The 25,904-nt window shown below is 37.8% G+C and overlaps 1 protein-coding gene across 3 annotated transcripts in view; it reads right to left on the bottom strand.

Annotated features, from left to right (window-relative positions):
* Positions 1 to 25,904, bottom strand: part of LOC136865921 (uncharacterized) — a 333,721-nt gene that overhangs the window by 210,720 nt on the left and 97,097 nt on the right. For 2 of the 3 annotated variants that reach the window (XM_068226916.1, XM_067142470.2), the window contains exons 6-8: positions 21,980 to 22,069; positions 8,008 to 8,082; positions 5,987 to 6,057 (exon numbers count right to left, since the gene is read on the bottom strand). In XM_068226916.1, the coding sequence (XP_068083017.1) occupies positions 8,052 to 8,082; positions 21,980 to 22,069 (121 nt within the window). In that variant the 3' untranslated portion in view covers positions 5,987 to 6,057; positions 8,008 to 8,051. The remainder of the gene's footprint in view (positions 1 to 5,986; positions 6,058 to 8,007; positions 8,083 to 21,979; positions 22,070 to 25,904) is intronic. The other variant, XM_068226917.1, reaches the window with a different exon arrangement.

Below are 25,904 nucleotides of genomic sequence, written 5' to 3'. Positions count from 1 at the left end.
TCCCTTTTCTCCACCCTACAATACTACATAATTAATATTCTTACTTTTACAACCTTCCTTTCTATTCTTAACTACATATAAAACTGCTCCATTATTACTTCTACCACCTACACCTTCAGTTTCTCTATACAGCTCAAGTGATTTTATCAGTCCTGATTATTCTTTCCCTGAGCTGTTTCTATCACTTTTGGATTCACCTGTCCTTTCTAGATTAACATATTTACCATTTCCTCATGCTTCCTGTCTTTCACATTTCCTTCCCAGTCAACATTTGGTGAACTGAGACCATCCACTACAATTATATACCTATCTAGACATGATATGGGCTTTTGGGCTCATACTGTACCAAGAAATCAAGGTGAAGCTCTTTATATTTCACAGATAACTTCTCTAATAGTAGAATATTTTTAAATTCAAACCCTCATTCTTGTAGAGGGGAGCAGGGGCTGATGATGCGTAATACACAGCCAAATGTCAAACCCAACCTTCTTGCGGTGCTCCCTGTTATCACAGACTGGGTAAATGGCGACCGAGTACCGGCGGTATAACCGAAGTATACACTGTTAAGAAGAGGAGAGGAAATGCTCTTTCTTCAGTATATACACCAACATCCATGTAAGGGTCAGTGCCTTGGCCTTAAGGTGGCAGCCCCACCAAGGCACTCAGAGTTTATGAGCCAATAACGCGTAAGCTCTTAAATAAACCTATTAAAGAAGCAGAGATGAAAAATAGCCGGAGGGACAAAAATCTGACGACCTTTAGCGTGAAACAGGTAACACGATTTGGATGTTGGAATGTTCATACAATGAGAGAAAATGGGAAGCTGAAACAGATTATCAGAGAAATGAAGAACGAAAGTGGGGTCGACCACGGCAGACCTGGAAGAGATCTGTATTGGAGGAGGCAACTGAGGCAGGAAAAACCTGGGGAGAACTACGTCGGATGGCCTGCAGAAGAGTCCGCTGGCGAAAATCTATCCAAACCTTATGCTCCTGAAGGAGCCACAGGAAATAAGTAAGTCAAGTCATTCTTGTAGAAGACTTCCTCGCAAACAGTCAAGATTTTTGTTCTGAAGATGTAGAGCAAAGTTTTCTGTCTACAATTTCAGGCTGTGCAAGCACCAAAGTTAACATGTTCCTTTCTGTTTAATTTTGTACATAACTGACGAACTCATGAAATACTTCTACTTCAGCATCAGTGCTACTGCTCACAGGTCTGTGAAACCCAAAAATATCAAGTGGCCAATTATCTTCAGAGGTAAGCCCAGCACCTACAATCTTATGTTTCTCAGCATTAACATGCTGAAAGCAGACAAATTCTTATTTCACCAGATCGAATACTCTTATGACACCTGTCCTGTCACTATGATACAAGCAATCCAGTTGTGTGGGGGGTGAATCCACATCCACAGCGCCATTTTGTAGCTATGAGGCAACTCCTATTACAGTATCAGATAAATATACTTTCAATCAATCAATCAATCAATCAATCAATCAATCAATCAATCAATCAATCAATCAATACTGATCTGCATTTAAGGCAGTCGCCCAGGTGGCAGATTACCTATCTGTTGCTTTCCTAGACTTTTCCTAAATTATTTCAAAGAAATTGGAAATTTATTGAATGTCTCCCTTAATAAGTTATTCCAATTTCTAACTCCCCTTCCTATAAATGAATATTTGCCCCAGTTTGTCCTCTTGAATTCCAACTTTATCTTCAAATTGTGATCTTTCCTACTTTTATATACGCCATTCAAACCTATTCGTCTACTAATGTCATTCCACGCCATCTCTCCGCTAACAGCTCGGAACATACCACCATAGAATTTCCATTTGGAATTGCTAGGCGGGCATTAATTCCATTGTGGAGTTTTATCTCCCGTATGCAGTTATCAGACAGTGCCTCATAAGAGGCTTCTGGTAAGTTCACCTGCTTACACCCCAGCATCAGTGGGTAGGGTCTGACACATTCCGCTCTGAAGAGTCTAGTGTCAGACCTAAGACGAAATGCTGGTTAATAGAGCAAACGCCTGAAAAGCCATACATCTACTTTTATATCTGATTTTTGATACGCTCTATTGGTGGAAAAATATCTAATTCCCTCCATGGGAAGTTAGAATTTCCACATACCACTTAGTCGAGCAGCTCTTCTTCTTTCTCTGAATTCTTCCCAACCCAAACATTGCAACATTTTTGTAACGCTACTCTTTTGTCGGAAATCACTCAGAACAAATCGAGCTGCTTTTTTTTGGATTTTTTCCAGTTCTTGAATCAGGTAATCCTGGTGAGGGTCCCATACACTGGAACCATACTCTCGTTGGGGTCTTACCAGAGACTTGTATGCCCTCTCCTTTACATCCTTACTACAACCCCTAAACACCCTCATAACCATGTGCAGAGATCTGTACCCTTTATTTACAGTCCCATTTATGTGATTACCCAAACGAAGATCTTTCCTTATATTAACACCTAGATACTTACAATGATCCCCAAAGGGAACTTTCACCCCATCAACGCAGTAATTAAAACTGAGACGACTTTTCCTATTTGTGAAACTCACAACCTGACTTTTAACCCCGTCAACATACCATAACCTGCTGTCCATCTCACAACATTTTCGAGGTCACGTTGCAGTTGCTCACAATCTTGTAACTTATTTATCACTCTATAGAGAATAACATCATCTGCAAAAAGCCTTACCTCCGACTCAACTCCTTTACTCATATCATTTATATATATAAGAAAACATAAAGGTCCGATAACACTGCCCTGAGGAACTCCCCTCTCAACTACTACAGGGTCAGACAAAGCTTCACCTACTCTAACTCTCTGAGATCTATTTTCTAGAAATATAGCAACCCATTCAGTCACTCTTTAGTCTAGTCCAATTGCACTCATTTTTGCCAGTAGTCTCCCATGATCCACCCTATCAAATGCTTTAGACAGGTCAATCGCGATACAGTCCATTTGACCTCCAGAATCCAAGATATCTGCTATATCTTGCTACAATCCTACAAGTTGAGCTTCAGTGGAATAACCTTTCCTACAAACGAATTGCCTTCTATTGAACCAGTTATTATTTTCACAAACATGTCTAATATAATCAGAAAAAATGCCTTCCCAAAGCTTACATACAATGCATGTCACACTTACTGGCCTGTAATTTTCTGCTTTATGTCTATCACCCTTTCCTTTATACACAGGGGCTACTATAGCAACTCTCCATTCATCTGGTATAGCTCGTCCGACCAGACAATAATCAAATACTTTAGATATCGTACTATATCCCAACCCATTGTCTTTAGCATATCCCCAGAAATCTGATCTATTCCACCCGCTTTTCTAGTTTTCAACTTTTGTATCTTATTGTAAATGTCATTGTTATCATATGTAAATTTTATTACTTCTTTTTTTAAATTAGTTAAATTACTTCTTTTACTAAATTACTTAATTCTATCACATTCCTTACAATACTTCCACAGTTCAACACTAAAACTTTACATAATCCTTAACTTCAATTTCAGTTCACTGTAATCTCATTACTACTTTCGAGCCTACCCCAATTCTCTGGATATACTAAACCCAGAATTTAAATGTATCACTGCCATTAAAGTGAAGGACTGTTGACGCCAGATTCATCTATCCTGTTACTCCCAGTGTCCTACATATTAACCCAGTTTCATTTAAATCCCCGATTAACATCCAATCAATAGCTCTTCTACACTATTTACTACTCATATCAATCACCGTTTTCTCATGCTCCCAACATTTTCTGTCTTTTGCCTTCTTCCATCATGTAACTCTTTCCCATTATAATCCTACTGAACTGAAATATATTGTAAACAGTGGTTCAGTTCTACATCTTGTTTACCATCTGAAGTGATAATTGTTCCAAGGTGATTTGACCAAACCATTTTCAATCCTGGAGGATATCTCACATACATTTTAATAACACCAGCCAGCATTTTAATCTTCCATACATTAAGCCTCATTCCATGCTCTGTAATGATATTAGCCCATTCAATTAGAATTATCCTCTGCAGATTTTCAAACAAAAGAGAATGATGTGATCAGTAACACAGGAAACTGAGTGTACACTGTTTTAGCTTCAAGTTTATGACCTTCACTTACATGATATCAATATTTGCAATAATTATCATTAACAACAAATTTTCCAGAAGAAGCCATGGCTTAGGGAACTGTTTCATACCAGGTTAAAGACTGATACTCAACTAACAACCACAATCAAAGAATATGCACAGTTCAGCAAATGAAATTGTGAATAATTAGTGCATTCTCTAAATTGCAAGCGACATAAATAGGTAACAACTGGTGAGAAGACCAGCACAATTTTCTTGCAGTTCAGCAAAGTGTTTTAATGCACAAACCATCTATATAATAAGTCTTTGAAGGAACAGGGAGAATCAAAGAGAAATGTACTTAATTTTGCTATCAAATGACTTAGTGAAATGACCTGTATGTTCAAGTGGAGAAACAGTTCTCCATTCTCTAATAATAATAATGTTATTTGCTTTACATCACACTAACTACATTTTACAGTTTTTGGAGACCCCGAGGTGCTGGAATTTAGCCTCGCAGGAGTTCATTTCCGTGCCAGTAAATCTACCGACATGAAGCTGAAGTGTTTTAGCACCTTCAAATACCACCGGACTGAGCTGGGAACAAACCTGCCAAGTTGGGGTCAGAAGGCCAGTGCCTCACCGTCTGAGCCACTCAGGCCAGCTATCCATTCTCTAGTGACATTTTATTTTGCAACATGGTTGCCTTCATCGCAATGTTCAATACACGTGTGTGTTTAACAGGCTACTGGAACTTTGGGATTTGTCTGTATACAAAGCTTGTAACACTAAGATATCAAACTTGTACGCTTGATAACATTCACCTAACCTCACACCAGTAAGGTGTCTCAAACTGTAAGTGTATGTTGTCACTACCAGTCACTGCCTACAAGAAATACTTAAATTCAAAGGATTCTTGCTGAGATTCCCTGATGAAAGTTACCAACGGATATGTACACTGCACAGCTCAGTACGACAATGATGAAGGATTATGAATGGTTTTCTTTGTACATGAAGACCTAGTTGACCGCTGTGTGATATGTATAATTATTGTGGATGTGAGAGAAAGACTACTTCACATTCACTTTGGAAAAATGTACAGTTTACCATCTAAATCCTTTTACAAATGTGACAATCCTCACACAAGTAGGGTGTCCCGTACTGTGCAAAACTGGATGTGAGTGCATTTGTGTAAAATGCAACTCTGACAGATTTTAAGTTAATATATCTACAAGCAACAGTTCAAAAATGAGGTCAATTTTAAGAAAAGAAGCCAATATAAATATATCAAACAAATATATTGATCAATGAAGCTTTGGTTTACCAACTTTCTGTTCTTAATTACCATAGTTTGAAGTAATTATTTCATTCGTTATACTATAAAATCAAACAATGTTGAATTGTCCAGTTACTTAGCAATCTATTTCTGTGTTTAACTGGAGGTAATGCTGTATTTCTGATAAAATTGAGAATGCTTTGGGGGAAATAGTAGCAGATCACATTTCACATGAAAAAAATATGAAAAAAAAAACTCCAGTGACAGTGAAAGAATGAAGACATTTTTCAGAAATACCTGATTTACATCAGAAAACTTTTACAGAAATGATTAAATAGAACTATATCTAAAAACAGATTAAACATGATCTTAAAATTCCTGAATAATTCACTTATCTCTAACCACTAGAGTATTAGAGTATAAAGGTAACCACGTAAAGAAATAATTAAAGCAACAAAAATGGCCGGTTCACAGACATAGAAAAAAACCTAACACTGATTGTGAAAGTGAACAAATAAACAAGATATTTCATATTCTGTAGGTTTAAATAGTAATGTTACTGGCTTTACGTCCCACTATATACTCTTTATGGTTTTCAGAGATGCCTTATGTAGGTTTCATAGTGTACTTACTTGTCTTCTTCTTTGATATTTGGAACAGGTTGATGTTCTATGAACATCTCCTCCTCGATACCTGCAGAAGGCTATAAGTAAGAAATAACGAAGGAAGAGTAAAATATACATATACAAGAAGCACCTAACAAAATAAATTTCATATTGCCGCAATAAAATAATCATTAATTTATCTTCCAATGTAATGATTTATGAAATGCAAAGGAAGAAAGGAAGGGTTGAAACAAGTCGTAATTATATAGAAAGATAGGAAAACAAAAGGGAACCCAAAATGATATGATAGCACTTGAACAGGTAGCAACAGAAAAGGAGAAACTTGAAAGGACAAGGATAATATACACATCCTTACACAATTCTTGTTCAATTGCACCTTATTCCATAACAACAAGCTAGTTTGTTTATTGAATTATGTGCTCCACTGCTTTGTTCCTTTCCATTGTAAAGAGGATTCTAACTATAAAGCAGACATATAATGATCCTCATCCCAACAAAGCTCCCCATGTTCATTACTTAACTACCAACATTCCCAGATGGTTTCTGAATAATTTTTTCTGAAGACAAGTTATTCATTATATTTCTTTCCAATGACAAATATTTCCAGAGACACACATTATTATATAAGAATGATAGGAGTTAGACAAAGTTTTGATGTCTCCGTTGACCATTTTACTAAGTTTCATTGCAACTGATAACTCTGATACACCATATTACATTTAAAACTGCAGCAATAATGTACTACTTTTAAGTACTTATATATTGCAGCAGAAATATTATTATAATCAAGTTTTTTGCCTTCACTCATCATTCTACCAAGTCTCATTGCAAACAATTTCTTGTCAGATGGGTCTCCGCAGGATCGACTGCAAGGATGGGGATGATCCCCAACACACGTAGTAGTACACTAATTTGCATCTGAAATTCTATTTAGTGAAGATAACTCTGACAGCTTCTGATATCCAAACTTCATGAAACAAGTTATACAAAATTCACACAAGTGTCATAAAAATGAAAATCCAGTCATTCGACTGGGTCAGGAATGGAATCAAAGAAGCCCCATCTAGCAGCGAGGATAGGAATTGTCCCGGCTGCCGAAGCCTGTTGCACTCCTCTGAAGCATTGATTAATGAATGACAGATGAAATGAAATGATATTAGTGTGTTGCTGGAATGAAAGATGACAGGGAAAACAGGAGTACCCAGAGAAAAATCTGTCCCGCCTCCTCTTTGTCCAGCACAAATCTCACATGGAGTGACCAGGATACGAACCATGGAACTCAGTGGTGAGAGGCTGGTGCACTGTTACCCGAGCCACGGAGTCTACACAACTGTCATAAAAACAAGCCAATATGCCACAGCCTGAAATAGGCAATTACTGCAATATAACAGCTGCCATACACTATGCATATTGCAAAGAATCTTGGAACTGTATCAGCTGTTGGATGATATGAGGCAGCTGGCCTTGGAAAAATGCTAGTTGCCACACAACATCTAACTATGAATTACAATACCCAATGGAAACCTTGGAACTATGTGAAGAAAATTAGAACATCATATAGGATGCCTAACAAGGCTATGAAAACGACTACATTTTAGAGCATATTCTGAATAAATACCCTAAAAAAAAAAAAAGGAGTGCCTCATTGAAATCAGATCTATAGTTTTTTCACGTTATACTACAGAGCATCAATAAAAGTAACAAACGAAAACATACCGAAACTCTATGTTCTAAGATATTCACACAGTCAAAAGCATTAGTAGAAATGACACCAGCTTCTACATCATATGTACTGGAGGACTTTGAAAATATACCATCCACCACACAATACCTAGTGCGAGGTCTTGTAACCAATCAAGGCAGATATGCAAATCAGGTTTTAAATATTTATGTTTTCCCTAGGACATTCAAACTGCATATACTGAAATGAAGGATCACACAATGAAATCTGTTTGGCCATCTTCCCACTATTACCTTTATCAAAAAATGGCTTACCCAATTATTTACGTTACCTCAAATGCATTTACCTGTGCTGGCCCCGACTCTGTTAACTCTAATTTGACTTCTTGTTTCAGATGTATCGATACAAGTTGAGAATGTTCCTGTGGAAATTAATATATATCAGAGTTGCAATTTGCACACATCTATTAATATAATCACAAACAAATGAACATTATAATTTATTATCTGCCAGTATGCAAGAAATTTCAAAATTTCAATAATATTTAGGGATCGTTTCCAAAAATAGGGGTTTCTTAAAATCAGTGAGTGCAGTTCAGCAGAAGAAAAGCATCCTATTAAAATATTCAGGGATACTTTTTATTGTGGATCAATCATATCACATATAAAACCATTAAAAAAGTGTACAGAAATACTCATAATTATTTTACTCACTGCAAACAAGATATTTCTTAAAAATCCAGACCACTAAGCTTTACTCTATACCAGCAAGTACAGCTACCATGAAATATGAATCTTCCATCTCACCTGTTGTACGTTATGTCCCATGTGCAGCAGAGAGCCCAGGTATTACCAAATGCATACCAAAGAAACAAGGAGTGAGTTAGTATCCCATAACTTTACATTCTTAGCTAGGCAGTGCTACCACAAATTAGTCTGCCAAGACCAATGAATTTTTTTGGGTACTATTTCCTTTACCTCACAGTAACACAGACATGTCTTATTGCAGTGATGGGGCAGAGAAGAGCTGTAAGTGGCAAGAAGCGACCATAGTCTTAATTAACCCTTACCCCTCGAATTAAAGTTCTCTGTGTTGCCTCTACTACTCGTATTTTAAATGTACATTTTTATCTTTCACGATTTTGGAGATAGCACTTGGTTTTAAATGATGTAGTTAGGCTATGCACGTTTACAGCACGCTATACAGGAGCAAATAAAAGCAATATGTGGAATTTAAGACGAATTATTTTGCATTTTTATTATTATTATTATTATTATTACCGTTATCGCATACCGATTGGTTTATTTAATAATTTAGTGTACAAATTATCGCTAAAAAGCAATTGAAAAACTCTATTCAGTCTCTGTTTTCATACCTCGCGGTAGTATGTAGGCTGAAACCACTGTAAACGGCAATTTCTTGAAATTTGAATCTGTTGATTTATAATCGTGCCAGCCGTCAGCATCAGGTACATGTTGGGTTACGGTACACAAACCGACCATCGTCTGTTCACTTTTAGGCATCGTGAAATGCTATTAGATATATTCATTAGGAGCAGAGGTGCGAAAATACTGAGGTTTTGTGTGTTGCCTGACATATACAACATATATATAACTAGAAGAGCACATGGCGGCCATGTTTGTTTACTATGTGCGTGATTTGACAGCTGACGGCTACACTGCCATCTAAATAATGGATTTTTGACTGATTGTCGAATAGTATCTGGATTCTACAAAGTTCCACGCGGAACCAAAAGATGGCAGTACAATATAACATCGTGTATTTTGTCGGCTAAGAGACGGCAGACGAGCGGTGGGCGATAAAATGCCATGTCGGGTCTCCTCCGACATGCGACTGGAACGGGAATATCGTAATGTCGGGCCTCACCCGACAGAGGAGTGGTAAAGGTTAAGGTGGTTGTTATTTGAGTCATCAGTCCATAGATTTTTTGAGGCAGCTCTCCATGCCATTCCATCCTGCACTAACCTTTTCATTTCTACACAACTGCAGCAGCCAACATCTGCTCCAATCTGCTAGACCTTGGTCTACCCCTATCATTTATATACTTAGAATTCCCTCAAAAACCAAATGCACAAGTCCTGGGTGTCTTATGATGTGTCCTCTCATTCTATCATTTCTTCTGGTCAAATTTAGCCAAATCGACCACCTCTCGCCAGTTCAATTTAGTACCATTTCATTAGTGATTTGATCTATCGATCTCACCTTCAACATTCTTCTGTAATTCAACATTTCAAAAGCTCCAATCCTCTTTCATGCTGAGCTAGTTATAATGAATATTTAACTTTGATACAATGCCACGCTCCAGACGAAAGTCTTCAAAACCATTTTCTAATTCCTATATCAATGTTTGAAGTGAGCAAATTCCTTTTCACAAGAAAGGTCTTCTTTCCTTGTGCTAGTCTGCATTTTATGTCCTCCTTACATCTACCAACGTTAGTTACTTTACTACTCAACTAAAAATTGTTGTCTACTTCCTTTAAGATTTCAAGTCTTTATCTAATATTTCATGCATCATGTGATTTCATTTGATTGCACTTACGTATTACCTTTTTTTCTTGCTATTGGCTTTACGTCACACTGAAACAGATAGGTCTTATGGCGAAAGGGCTAGAATTCGGAAGGAAGAGGCCATGGCCTTAATTAAGGTACAGCCCCAGGATTTGCCTGGTGTGAAAATGGGAAACCACAGAAAACCATCTTCAGAGCTGCCGACAGTGGGGTTCAAATAACTTTCTCTCAAATACTGGATACTGGCTGCACTTAAGTGACTGCAGCTATCGACCTCGGTCTTCATTACTTTTGTTTTGAACATATTTATTTTCATCTTGTACTTCTTATCCAAGACTATGTCAATACCATTCAGCAATTTCTCCATGTCGTCTGCAGTCTTGGATAAAATAACAACATCACAAGCAAAGCTCAGGGTTTTGATTTCCTCTCCAAGGATTTGGGTTCCCTTTCCAAACTACTGTTTGATTTCTTTTACTGCCTGTTCTATATGAACAGTGAAAAGGAGCGGGCACACTGCAACCATGCCTCAGTCCTTTCTGGATTATTGCTTCTTTTTCAAAGCTTCGTATTATTGCAGACTGATTTTTATACAGATTGCAGACAACTCTTTGTTCTCGGTATCTGATCCTGACCGTCTTCAGAATCTCATATAGCTTGGTTAAATCAGCATTATCAAATGCCTTTTCAAGATCTATGAAGGCCACGTACGTAGGCTTGTCCTTCTTGATTCGATCCTCTAAGATCAGATGGAAAGTCAGGATTGCTTCACATGTTCCTATATTTCTTCTGAAGGCAAACTGATCTTCTCTCAACTCAGTTTCAACTTGTCTTTCCATTCTTCCTAAATGATATGTGTTAAAATTTTCCAGGTGTGAGATACTAAACTGATGGCACAGTACTTTTCACACTTGCAGACATGCCAACTTTCAAAAGTGAAAAATCAAGAGAAATTTCACAGCACGATTCGCAGCAAATCGCGACGTATTACCACACATCACCGATGGCAGAACATGTACAAATACTTTATAATTCAATACATTAACAATTCTTTGCCCATATATATATATTCCATCATTTACAAGTGAATACTAAATACTGGACATACCTGAACTGTAAGAACATGTGACTTCTCATCCTTCAACATGGTGATCACATTACGACTAATTGTTGTTCAACACACCAGCAGCTGACTTAGCCTTCTTCAGAAACTCGGAACTAAATTTTTGCTCAAAGCACTTGCCTTGCTGAACTGATTTCAAGGTTAAACGTTTCTCCAAAGTTTGTTCAGCCAGCAAGGATCTGAACTGTGATTTTGCCTTTGTGACTCTGCTAAAAATCCTTTCACATTCTGCATTGCTAAGTGGAATTGATAAAATAGCAAGCATCACCTTATAGAGTCTGTCATATTTAAGTACACCATCAGCTAATTTCATCTGACCTACCAATGCCCATTGAACATCAATTCTTCCTTTTGCCAGGTCTGTTTCTTTGAGCAGAAAGTTACAGAACTGGGAGTGCAGAATATCAGTTTCTTTATCCAAATGTTCCATTTTACTAGTCAAAGTGTTCGGACACTTGTTTATGAAAAATCTAAGGCTAGAAAATGATGTCTTACTTATAGTAGACTTCAAGGTGTTCACTAAAACAAACGCAGAGATCCCTATCATCAGATAACAATCATCCTTTTAATTTGCTGGAGTATGATAATCTACATCAAGGAGAGAGGAGGATCTTTTAATAATGTCTGGTTTCACAAAACTTGCAATCACATTCTTCAACAGTTCCTACAAAATTGACCTCAATAAGTGGATGTGCGGCATACTTGACTGAAGAGCTACGTTTGGATTCTCAAAGATATCCATAAAACTTGAGAGAAAAAGGCAAAAAGATTTATGCAAATTTGATGAAAGGAACATGAAAAGTTATTCTTCACGTGACAATGCATGGCTCTTAGTCATAAGTAGTTTCATTTTTTAATGAAACTGATGACTGGGTTTTCCTTTTAACTGAGGAGTGAGGTGAAATGTTATGACAGTCCTTAACGTTTTCAGGCAAACAAGACACATCTGCACTTAAACTGTGCTTAGGAATTTTGTAAGTCTTCAAGTCTCACAATTTCGCTCCTGAATAATATAACCAAAGGGTCTCACTGAAGCAAAATCCTATCTAATCACCTTCTTAGTGATAACCATCGAGTAAGCACATGGTTCAGAATTTTCCTTATCTCTGTGTTGTGTAAAGTCTGAAATTCTCTGAACTTTTCTTTCCTCTTTCCACACCTTTCCAGATAATAAAATATATCAATTATACTTTCATCTACGTTTACGGGCAAGCATGCCGCACCCTTCTCGGCAGCAAGATTAATTAGGTGATAAGAGCAGCCTACGATGATTATGTTACTATTTTCCCGCTTCAAACATCCTGCCACACCATTCTTTAATCCTACCATTACTGGAGCATTATCAGCACCAAGAGCTGGGCAGTTTCTTAATGGAATGCAGAATTCTCGAAAAGTTGAGAGCAAAAGATTGGCAATGTTAGCTCCAGTAGCATCCCCTTCTAAATTAGGCACAGAGAGTAGACAACTCAGAATTTCATTCAGTTCAGGCCTAAAAAATGTTACAACAATGGGATATATCTTAAAGTCGCTTTTATTGCTACCATCAGTAGCAACAGAAAATGCATTCACCTGCAAGTGTGATACAATTTTTGCCCTTTCTTCCATGCACATTTCTGTAATGATAGCCACTGTTTTCGTTCAAGCACACCCATATCGTTTAGCGATTTCCGAACCAGGAAACATTTTGCGAGACAAAGGTCACGCGTGATCGGCAAAATTTACAGGCAGGTTACGTTCTACTATAAATGACGTAAATAACGCCTCGGCATTCGTCACAGGATTTACAGCTTGGTTTTTACATGAAAAGTTCATTTTCTGGTTTCTTTCTACACACTGAACACTCTCCTTATGCTTTTTCATTTGCATGTGCTTGAGTATATCGCATTTTCTGTCATGCGCAACTGAAAAAATCACACCTACATATAGTACAGAATGTAAACGTTGGTCCCTTTCTTGATTAACTCAAACACGGAAACTCTTCCCTATAAGCACTTTTAAACACTGCATCATATTTCTTTTTTTGACATTTTGGCCAAAACAAATATTAAGGCACAACACGAGCACTTCTGCAGTTCTTGCCTCGGGTAGAACGACTATGTTTCTGAGGTTAGGTTACTACAAAGAGAATGTTACTCGTGTGACTCGCTTGCAAAGAGAATGACTGTATTATAGACCAAAGAGCAGCACATGACTGGTCACCGTGCCCCGTACTATCAACAGGTATCATTATTAGAACTACTATCAACCAACCATACTCAGCCATATATCGATAGAATGAGGAAATCCGTGGGATTTTAAAATAATATGAAAATTACGGATATTGCTCTGAAAATCGGGAGATCAGACCCGGCGATCGAGAGATCGGGATGAACGATGAAAAATCGGGAGTCTCCCACTCAAATCAGGAGACTTGGCATGTCTGCACTCGTCAGCACCGGCTTTCTTGGGAATAGGTATAACAACATTCTGTCAAAAATCGGATGGCACTTCTCCTGTCTCATACATCTTACACACTGAATGGAATAACCTCACCACACTGGTTTCTCCTAAAGCATTCAATAATTCGGAGGGAACGTCATCAACTCCAGGTGCCTTGTTCTTATTTAGGTCTCTTAAGGCTCTGTCAAATTCTGATCTCAAAACTGGGTCTCCCATTTCATCAGCAACAACAGCCTCTTCTTGTTCTAGAACCATATCATCTACATCTTTACCATGATACAACTGTTGGATATAGGTTCCTGCCATCTTTCTGCCTTGTTGTCTTTCCCTAGAAGTGGTCTTCCATCTGAGCTCTTAATATTTATACACCTAGTTTTTCTTCCTCCAAAGGTTTTCCTGATTTTCCTGTTTGCAGCATCTAACTCTCCTAGGACCTTCCAAACTTGACCATCTTTTTACTTCTCCTTCAGCCATTCTTCTTTAGCTGACTTGCAGTTCCAAACCACTTCATTCTTTAATTGACTGTATTCTTTCTTCCCTCTTCATTTCTTGCATTCTTGTACTTTTATCATTCATCAATCAGGTCTAATATCTCCTGAGTTATCCACTGATTGTTAACTGATCTTCCCTTTCTTCCTAATATTTCTTCAGCAACCCCAGAGACGTGATTCTTCATGACTGTTCATACTTTCTCCACTGTTTCCTTCAGCCTTTTCATTTAGTTCTTTTGCAACATGTTACTTGAAACAATCCCTCACACTCTTTTCTTTCAACTTGTTTAGATCCCACCTCGTTGCATTCCTTCCTTTCTTCAATTTATTAATCTTCAGATGGCTTTTCATGACCAGCAAGTTGTTGTCAGAGTCCCAGTCTGCTCCTGGGAAAGATTTGCAATCCTACACCTGGTTTCTGAATTTTTGCCTAATCATAATGAAGTCTATTTGATACCTTCCAGTGTGTCTCCATGTCTCGTTCAATATACAGCTGTCATTTGTGGGGTTTGAACCAAGTATCAGCCAGGACTAGATTATGATTGGTGGAGAATATAACCAGCTGACTTCCCCTTTCATTCCTTTGTCCCAATCTTAATTTTCCTACTGTATTATCTTTTCTTCCATGGCCTATTACTGCATTCCAGTCTCCTATCACAATTACATTCCTGTCACATTTACATATTGTATTAAATATTCTATCTCTTCATATATTCTTTTGATTTCTTCACCATCAGCTTAACTAGTAGGCATTTAGATGTGCATTACTGTAGTAAGCATTGGCTTGGTGTATATCTTGACAACAATAATCCTTTCACTATGCTCGTCATACTACCTTACCCGCTGCCCTATTTTCTTATTCATTACTAAACTAACTCCTGCATTTCCCCTGTGTGATTTTGTGTTGAAAATTCTGTAGAACCTGACCAAACATCCAGCTCTTCCTGCCACAAACTTTACTTATAACCAACTACATCTAATTTTAATCTATCCATTTCCCTTTTCAGATTCTCTAACCAACAGCAAAAGTTCAAACTTCCTAACTATCCATGCTTCAACTCACAGACTGTCAGTATCCATCTTCCCGATGACTGCCCCCTCTCATGTAGTCCCCACCTTCTCCTACTGCAGTCTTAAGATGTATGCACTCTACTCCCCCTAGACCTTCCTATTTACCCTCAACACAATATATAAGACCATGAGCACTACAAGAGCCCCACATTTCCCCTCTTCAACTGATCCACCAGCCTTCAGGTTCAAGCCTGAGAAAGACATAAACAGATAAGAAGAATGGCAAACTTTTGGTGTACAGAGAGAAGGTCCAAGGTCACTAACCTCACCTATTGGGCTTCTCCAGAAGGGTGTGTGAGGTTATGTTAGAGCTGATAGATTAGGTTAACATCATGACCTTGGGGAAAGAGTTCACAGACCTTGCTGTTGTTTTAAAACATCAGGGCATCAAATCCCTTGTTGATTATAATAATATTAATTTATGGGTATTTAAGACCATGTTAAGGAACAATCACACATTATGGGAAGCCGTCTTTGCAGCCCAAAATCTTTGCATTCTTCCTCTATCAACCCCCTGTCCTTTTTCTCTTCATTAAGGAAGCCTCTGAAGTATCCATCATTAGTCTACACCTTATTTGGTTTAGCATGTCTTCCCAACTTCATCCAGACTGCCCAAGATCCACTTTAACTCTCTGAACCATCCGTCAGAAACATTACGTCAACTGTCAAGTGTTGTTTTAAAAATCTGTTTTGTCAGCCACTTCTCATGTGTTCAAAACTGATGTCCATAGAATCTGAGCTTCTCCTAATTGACTCAATCAGTGTTTTGCTTTCCTGGTAAAGACCTGCCCACCTTCACACCCTATACTGGCCAACCACGATTTTTGAACAATCCAGGGTGTTTCCCTTAAATTTCTCGGTTTCTCATAGTCCTAACATTCCTGTTTTTGGAGGCATTCACTAGCATACAGACACTGTTTTAATCACAGTCAAAGTGTGTCGGTTTAGCTTGCCTTGAGATGCTGCATAAAGCATGTGTCCGGTGAAAAGCAGTTTTCAGCTGCATGATTTTCACAAGTTACTTGAAACTGGCAACTCTTTCTATCTTACCATGCACTGCCTAAAAGTGACGACGGGCTGTTTCCATGTTGGTCATATACAGTAAAACCTCCCTATAACGGACACCTTCGGGACCGAAAAAAATGTCCGTTATGAAGGGGTGTCCGCCCGCGAGAGGTTATGAAACCGGTACCATTAAACATAAGTTGGAACACAATAACCCATGTATAGTATGTGTTAAAATCCTTGCAAATGTACCTTTAATTGTATACTGTATACAGTATTGTACAATATACTGCACTGTACTCACATGAGAAAGTTGTAGATGGGCTGCTGCAGCTGCGATGCACTGTATTAAAGAGACAAAAACACTTCTATGGAAACCTGTATTGAGCACACTGTACACTATTACCGTTCACCAAGTTAAAATTAAAAAGAACGTATGAGTTTTTGAAACATCAAATCAGTATGTAGATGTAGCAATATCTAGCACAGTACAGTAAAACATTAGCACTTGAAAAAATCCTTAATGTTCGTTTGTTTTGTCCATTTCGGTTTAGCAATGATGTTTTCACTATGTGCAATTAAATTCTGGGTCAAATTTATACCTTTTTCATCATTTTGTTTACAATAAAATTCTTTCAGTCGCTTAACAATGTCGAGAGCCTCACTGTACGAGGTTATTGGCAGCACATTCATTTTCGTATTTTCTTCAAAGTCGTCATTAGCATCACCTTCACTCCCGCTTTCGTCAGAATCTTCATTTTTGTCCCTCTTCCCTTGGATTGAAGAATCGTTTTCGTGTCTCCACTCTCACACTCTGTTGGAATATCTGAATCAATTTCGATATAGGTGTTCACTTGTACACTGTAACCTGCTGCATTAATCAACTCTTGTGTTGTTTCCATGCTGTCAGGAAGGGTATCCGATTCTATTTCGGGATGTCCACCACTAGCGGGAAACCCAGCTTTCAGGAAGCAGTTACGAATTGTTGAGGCCGTGACATTTTTCCATGCATTGGTTATCTATGAAATTGCTTGGAGAACGTTCAGCCCCTTTGTCAGTGTTTGAAGGGTCACTTGATTCCCGTTAAGTTCTGATACTATGTGCTTCATCACTAACTGTCTGTACATAACCTTGAAGTTCTGGATCACTCCTTGGTCAAGCGGCTGAGAAACTGATGTTACATTTGGTGGGAGAAAGACGATCTTCACATTTTGCAACTTAATTGTGTCTGGATGCGATGCTGCATTATCGAGGAATAATAACACTTTTCACCCCTGGCGTATCATTTTTCTGTCCAATTGCCCTAGCCACTCTGTCATTATTTCTCTGGTCATCCGTGCTTTCCTATTCGCTTTCCATTCAATGCCAAACTTCGTAATGTCCATATTTTTAAAACACCTTGGTTTTGCAGCTTTTCCTATCACAAGGGGCTCCTCCCGTTCTCCACTCATACTTGCACATAAGAAGACAGTAAGACGTTCTTTCGCAACTTTTCCACCAGTACAACGATTTCCTTTGAAACACAAAGTTTTGTCGGGTAAAGCACGGAAAAATAATCCAGTTTCATCGGCATTCAAAATATTTTACGAAGCATACCCGTCTATGATTGAAGGTATTTTTTCTTGCCAGTTGTCAACAACCTCCATATTAACACTGGATGATTCTCCACAAATCACTCTGAAGTTGATACCATGTTGCTTTCTGAATCTTTCTAGCCAGCCATTCGAGGCTTTGAAATCTCCAATACCTAATTCTGTCGCGAATTCTAACACTTTTGCTTGTATCATTGGTCCTGAGACAGGGACATTCTGACTTCTTATTTTAGCGAACCACTCTAGCGTTGCCTTGTCAATGAGAGCTCCACTACCACTTTGAAACAGTTTAATGCGCTGTTCGTTGCCATTTAATGCCATTCTTTTACTAGTTCCTCTTGCTTTTTCACAATTTCAGCTGCCTGTGTCTTTCCAATCTTAAACACTTCGGACAGTTTACGCACACCACACTTCTCACGTTTATGATAGTCTATTATGCCTACCTTTTCTTTTAAAGTTTAAAAACTTCCTCGGAGCCATGTTTACAAACACTTACTAACGTAAAATTGAACACATCAAAAGCCCACGAGTCAATGAAAAGTAACCTGACAGTGAAGGTATGAATTCCAGGGCTGTCGAGCATGTCAGATCACACAACTTCCGGAAGTGATAGCGTAGCATAGTGTTGCCTTCCAAGAATGTGTACAGCCAGGATCAAAAGTTACGGAGTCTGTGATTCTTGGAAGTACCGGCTGTGCGAAAAGTAAGCGAATACATACTGTACAGGACACAAATACAGAATTTTTTGAAAAAGAAAGTGTCCGTTAGGAGAGGTTTAATTGGAGTTTCTTGTGGCTATGGTGTGTCCGTGTCCGTAATAAAGGGTGTCCGTATAAGAGGGGTAAATTACTCATACACAACATGGCATTTAATTACGGACCTAGAAAATCGTCCGCCAATGAGGGGTGTCCGCCGGTGAGTGGTGTCTGTTAAGACAGGTTTTACTGTATTTGCATGTTTCAAAGGAAATTTTGGGCCCTGCTTTACCTGCTTCCTGCCTTAGTATATTTATCTGCTCTGTATCTGTGCCAGTGTATCTAGACAGGATATTGAGATCATTTGCGAATGCAAGGCAGTTGATCTTGATGCTGCATTTTGATCCTCCAATGTATACTAGGTTGAGCATTCCTGTCTTGTCAAGTTTGTTTTCCTATCCACAGATGTTTTCCAAAACACAGTGAAAGGAACCGGAGATAGCCTTTAACCCTGTTACTCCTGCTTTAATTCTAAAACTCCTTCCAGAGCTCCTGCATGAATTTTACTTTAGAATATTTCTTCTTAATAATTTCAGTTATTTTGGTGTCTACTCTGAGTTCTACCTGCACGTTGGTCCACATTAAAATTTTAAATAAAACTTCATATTATAAATCAATGAACTGACAAGCTTAGATTGAAAATTAAAATCTTCAAGAAAGGGCTTAACATGCCATCTGGAATCATGGCTTAAATGTCCACTGTACCTGAAATGAAATAGTAAACACAAGTTGTATAATTCAATGACATCACGATTTAATAATTTAAGTGATTTAATAACACCTGTTGAACTCGTATGATTTAATGAACCAGCATCCCTTCACCCGTGGTTCTAAGAAAAATCCTCACATCAATTAGTGATTTAATGAACCAGCATTTCTTCGCCTGTCGTTCTAAGAAAAATCCTCACATCCATTAGTGATTTAATGAACCAGCATTCCTTCACCCGCAGTCATCACTTAGTACACATCTTCAAGTAGTTTAATTAAATCACTGATAAGTTACCATTACCTTAATGGCAGTAACATACAAACATTCAATGAAATGTGAAAAGGATTTTTCCCTTCTCGACACACACAATGAAATGTAACACAAAGTAGCAAGAATTCATTTGAAGGTATGAATATAAAAATCATCATCTGAGAATGACGAATAATGCACCAACATGTGTGGCCTCAGCTCATACATAGAATGGATAAAGTACATCCCAAAATATATCATGATTGCATAACCATATACTGGATTGTTGATTCTGGATCACTCTCTTGCGATAGCTGAAAAAACAAATTCATGCACATGCACAAACATTACAATGATGCTGGTCACTGGATGTGGTCAGGTTCTCTTAAAAATGTACCTAAGAAAAATAACAAGAGCAGAGCTTGACATACGGCTTCTAATATCCTTGAGTTCGTATCGAGGATAGTACTATTCCGTTACTTCCACGTTAATTCATACGTCTAAACGGCCTACATGTTTATGTAGGCGAAGACTCTATATTCATCAAATTCCTCATTTTAATAAATATGCAGACTCATCATAACGCTCAGCTACACAATATCACATAGATTTATAACAACACTTAGGTTCTCAATACCATATATTCTCAATACTTCTGGCTAATATTGTCTTCACTGCTCCTGTAAATAAATATTGCACTATCTTACTTCAATTGCACTAGCCTGAAATAAAATTCCTACTCTAAGCAGTAGAGGTACACAATAATAAATCTGATCATGAATAACTATTACTTTGAAGAACCTACTTATCTCACCACTGTTACATCTTTATGATTTATGTATGTGATGACTGACTTCCATAAAATCAAGACTATATTACGGTGGAATAAAATTATAAGATCACATGGCTTTAAATTCTAATATGAAGATTCACATCTCCAGACTGTTTATTTGATGACACGATATCACTTTCATATTTCCAAAATCTCTACATGTTCTGCTCATTGTCACGTACCTGAAAGAGAGCACGATTGATTAGTAAAAATGTGGTAAGGACTTATCTTCTGGTGAAGAATCCTTGCTATATTTCCACACACCTCAATCTCTTCCCAAAATTTGAGCCAAAGTAACTGCTGTGAACCTGTAATGTAATTTAGCCCTAACAACAAACAACTTTTCCTTGGTATTCTCATCATATGTCTAATCAAGATCTACAAAAGATGAGCATTACTGTATATTCCTTACATAGGATACTCTGAAGTTAAAAACTTCATGGTTGTTCCATATTGAACTGAGAACCACACATGTAATTTTAATGCAAGGACATCCACCTTTTCAATACATACAAAACTGTTGCACAGAAGTTATACTACAACATTTTTATTATTATAAAGGTACCAGTCTGGACATGTTTTCAATGTCATCAGCCTTTCGTAAAACCGAGCAGAATAAATTCACATATAGCAACAACATACACATGCTAGGTAAATTTTTTATAACAACACACATTTAAAATAGTTTATATAAAATATATGAGGATTGTTACGTGTTGGCGGTGTAATAGTCTTATGTTGTCATGAGGCACTTTTCCAGTTGTCAACCCTCTCCACAGATTAAGCTTCTTGGCACGCTGCGGCAAAGTGAGTCTCACACTATAACTCACACAATACCTTTGCTTCATATGACTTGCCCTTTGTAAAACACCACATTAAAATCAGCACCCTTTTCTCTCTAGGTTTCACGTTCCGCTCGAACTGAGGAACCTCGGTCCTACATGTACACTGAAAACCACCTTTCGACGTGTATAGTACAATTTTAATATAAGAAAGACTATGCCATTAACAGTGCTCAGATTATTCCTGTGCCGCATTTCACTACGAATAAGATACTTATCATGAGTTCAACGTGTTCATTAAGCTTTACAACCTTACAGAAGGGGCCTCATGACAATATAAGACTACTATGCTGCCAACATTTAACAATCCTCATATAGTTTATGTAAACTCTTTTAAATGTGGGTCATTATACAAAATTTTACCTAGTGTGTGTATATATTGTTGCTATATGTGAATTTATTCTCTTGAATGGTTTTACGAAAGGCTGATGATGACATTGTAAACATGTCGAAACTGGTAGCTTCATAATGATAAAAATGTTATAGTATAATTTATGTGCAACAATTTTGTATGCATTGAAAAGGTGGATTTCCTGATATTAAAATTACTTCTGCAATAGTATAGTCTGTCTTGACAGGTCCAAGAAACATCTGTGGTCTGAACAACTGCACTTGCTTTCAACCGTTTTACCCCCTATCACATTATAAACTATTTGATACTATTAATGGTACCAAACTTACAAAGTTTGAGGGTTGTTCTTCTGTATCCGAAGACAAAGCTGGCTCACATTTGACAAACACAGGTTCCCCCATACTTTTCGATAAAATACCCTGCAAAAAATAATTAATATATCTGTTGAAATGAATCCAATGTGCATAAAATTTGGGGGATCATCTTAGACCACTGTCTTAAATGGGAATTCCAATAATATTCACAGATAGGCTATATGTCCTTAGTCCATGTCACTGAGGGTGTTCTAGTTTTGAGGGGAAGTAAATCTACAGTACAGAAGATTCTAGTCTTAATTCTAGTTAGAGGAAACAAAAGGAGATCAGTAAAACTCTACCAGCAGATCACAAAAGAGACATTAAGAATTTGACATGGTGCAGTTTACATGACATCAGAGCATACTACACAATGTTGCCAACTTAGGAATTATTTTCTGGCTGGCTAGTGTTAAGATCATCACCAAATATGAGACATGTCTGTCTAGTGACCAGACTATTGGTCTATGGATATTAGCCCCCAGGTTAAAGCCACAAATGGGCCAAGGCTTCTACTATCCCCTGTAACAGCATTGGTTAGTGAGCAATTGATAGTTACATCGCAGAAACTGTCATTACATCTGGCACAAGCCATGTAACATCACTTTTAAACTCTGAGATTCATTATTTTTCATCCGGGGTTTAAGTGCAGACATTTTCTCCACACCATCTTTATCTCTAGATGAAAATTCTAACTTGAGTTATACAAGAATTCAAGCTACAACTGCCCTGGTACAAACCCAGGTGCTAACTAAAACTACCAGTACACTATATTCCATCAAAAATATTAATAACTAGCATTACACACTGACAGGAAATGTTAATAACCAGAACTAATTCCCATCAACTTGTATCACTGCCGGACAAACAAGCAGGCTATTGCGTTAGCAAAAATTAGGCAACCACAGGCAGCATTTCTCACATAAAATAATATTCATTTACAGGAAGGGGAGTTAGGGACTGGAATAACTTACCAAGGGAGATGTTCAATAAATTTCCAAATTCTTTGCAATCATTTAAAAAAAAGGCTAGGAAAATAATGGATAGCGAATCTGCCAACTGGGTGACTGCCGTAAATGCAGATCAGTACTGATTGATTGACTGATTGATATTTCACTATACTAGAGCAAAACCACGATTAGTGCATCTTGTTGACGTCTGCATGTTTTTACTCAAGTTAGTGTATTTCAGTGTAACCTCAATGTAAAGGTGCGGAAATTGCTAAATTTGTATCATTACATCCGTTAAGTAAAATAAATTTGTTGTACATTTAGAAAATTTCAGACCCGTACTTTTTTTTTTTTTTTTTTTTTTTTTTTTTTGCAGTTATCGTTTATTGGAGTGTCACAGCACTTTAGGCTATTAGAAACTAAAAGGAAAGTAGAAAACTTACAGTTGCCCAATTATTGCTCTACAAGTTTCCAGCTAGTTCTATACCGCTTGACGGCCAGTTCGAGATGGAAACTTTTCCTTCCTATACAAATTCGATTTTACATTACCGCAAAAAATAAGCTGAAGAAGTATAAAGCTGTGAAAGTAATATTTTCATACCAAATCACATGCTTATCACCCATTATAAGTTTAAATCGATGAAAAGCACTATTACTACTTTCGAAAGAAATTGAACAAACAACTCTAGCTTTGACTGCAAAGCACCACTGCTTCACGTAGTTGCTACAAAATAAACTATTCGTCCTTGTGATAATCTATAAAGTACTGAACTTACCTCGTGTCAGATGGAAGAAGTCTTTTCTGTATTCTGAAATGGTAAGCCACTCAAAGCTATTCTTACCACAAGACTAGGTTATGTCAATTAAGACGTCAAGAGATGGATCATTAATGAGCGAACTAGTTTATTTGAACGATTCATTTACAGAACAGCCATTCAAGTTAAAGCGGGAATTCTACGGAAAAAAATATTTCTTTATAAATATGTTCTATTTTCATGCAGTGAGTAGATAAAACTTCTAATTTTAGCATTCTGCTTAGATATTTTGAAAAATATATATTTGATATGTTTTATTGCTAACGAAAGTAGCTGGTAGTATATGGCCAGTTTTATTCACTGAAGTTGGCAGAACTTATTTACATGCAGTTCACTGTTAACTCCATTATCAGGAAGTTTACTGCTGAATATATATTTTGAGACTCTACTTACTGAATTTTAGAGACCAAGTTGACAAAATTTAATAATTAAAAGTAAACCAGTAGTCAGATGTACATGGTGTAACATCCGTGACAAAAAAGGAGAAACTTTTTAAAAATACATCATTGAACTAAATTCGTTTTTGTCAAAGGTATAGAGCGTTCCACCCTTAAATTGCAGTACAGCGTAGATGGAGCGCGCTGTTGCCAAATCGACCCGTGATGATCACGCTCGAGTTTGACTCAAACAGGTCGTCACAGTTCCACAATTTTCGTTTGTAATTTTAATTTCATTCATTCATAAATTAATATTTTTAGGATGGTAAAATAAATACGACATACCTTAATCACTGGCGTTGCTCTCAGACATTGGACGTACAACTTCTATCCTTTCTGCAAGGCCTGATGTTCCCGCTTTGGATGAACCGGGTTCGGGAGATGAACTTGAGGATGATCTGGACGATTAAGAAAGTCGTATTAAAAACTTTTCATCGTCGACATCGTCCTGTAATTCGTCTGCTTTCCACAAATCTCTTTCATTTTTCTTTACGTCGTTCACGTGATTTGCCCAATTGTTTATGGCAAGTTTTATGGCATGAAAATGTTCTTTCAGGATTTGGAACAAAACCATGTTCATTACCCGCGTGGACTAAGGCAAATCACGGTCCTCGGCTTTTCGGAGGCCTAAGCCCCGAACTCACCCCCTCAATGGCTGCCTGCCGTGCGCTTTTCAATGTCGTGTCCTTCCATTTTTTTGTCAGTCTGCCCAATATTTACCCACGATTCATCTGCGTAAATTATAGCTTTATTTTTTGCCCTCAAACGTTTTATCTTCCTGAGATATCTGTGCCTCCAATTAATTTCATTACTTTCAGTGAAAGCTACTTTATTACCCCGTCTTAAATAACGGAAGCCTATATCATGTAAGGAGCGATACAACGCAGTTTTGGAAAATCGTGGTAAAGAATCTTCTCCATTTACCCGACTCAAAATTACGTTCAATGTCGGTGGTATGTTAGCAAATAAAAGAGAGTGAACGACCCGACGCACTCCACTTCGCACAATTTCATATTTAATTTTCCTTGCATTTTTCTGCCGTCCTTCTCTCTTTTGCTTTTTTTGCGGAAGTTCGCAAAGGACCATGTGTGTGTTCCTTCTTTATAGCATAGTTTGTTCTTTCGGAACAACCTGTAGCTTTAGCTGTTTCACAGACTGCGCTGCTCATATTCATAGTCTTTAAAAAATAATCCAGGACACTCATTGTAATATTGCGTTATTTTCCCGTCAGTTTACCTACGGAACGTTTCTTTTTAATTTGACCATCCATTGTACATCTTTCTGCACTTTTTCTTGGAACTAAGAACCCCCCGCACGAGCACGAACTGACATCTACACAGACTACACAAACACAACAAACACAATCCACTTGTCCTCAAGAACTATACATTTATCACTGATCTTGTCCGGCCCCATGCCTTAAATGATTAGCGTGCTGGCCTTTGGTCCACAGGGCCCAGGGTTCGATTCCCGACCGGGTCGGGGATTTTAACCTTCATTGGTTAATTCCAATGGCTCGGGGGCTGGGTGTGTGTGTCGTCTTCAGCATTAGAATTCATCACAGGTAGGGCCACATTCTTATAGACGCGCAGGTCGCCTATGCGGCGTCAACACTGGAAAGACCTGCATTCGGCCTCTTCGGAGGCCACACGCCATTAAATATTATTGATATATATCACTGTTCTTTATTTAATCAATC

Source organism: Anabrus simplex, chromosome 3 (genome assembly GCF_040414725.1).
Source record: "Anabrus simplex isolate iqAnaSimp1 chromosome 3, ASM4041472v1, whole genome shotgun sequence".
In the NCBI taxonomy this organism is placed as follows: domain Eukaryota; kingdom Metazoa; phylum Arthropoda; class Insecta; order Orthoptera; family Tettigoniidae; genus Anabrus; species Anabrus simplex.
This window is presented reverse-complemented; position numbering and strand designations above follow the sequence as displayed.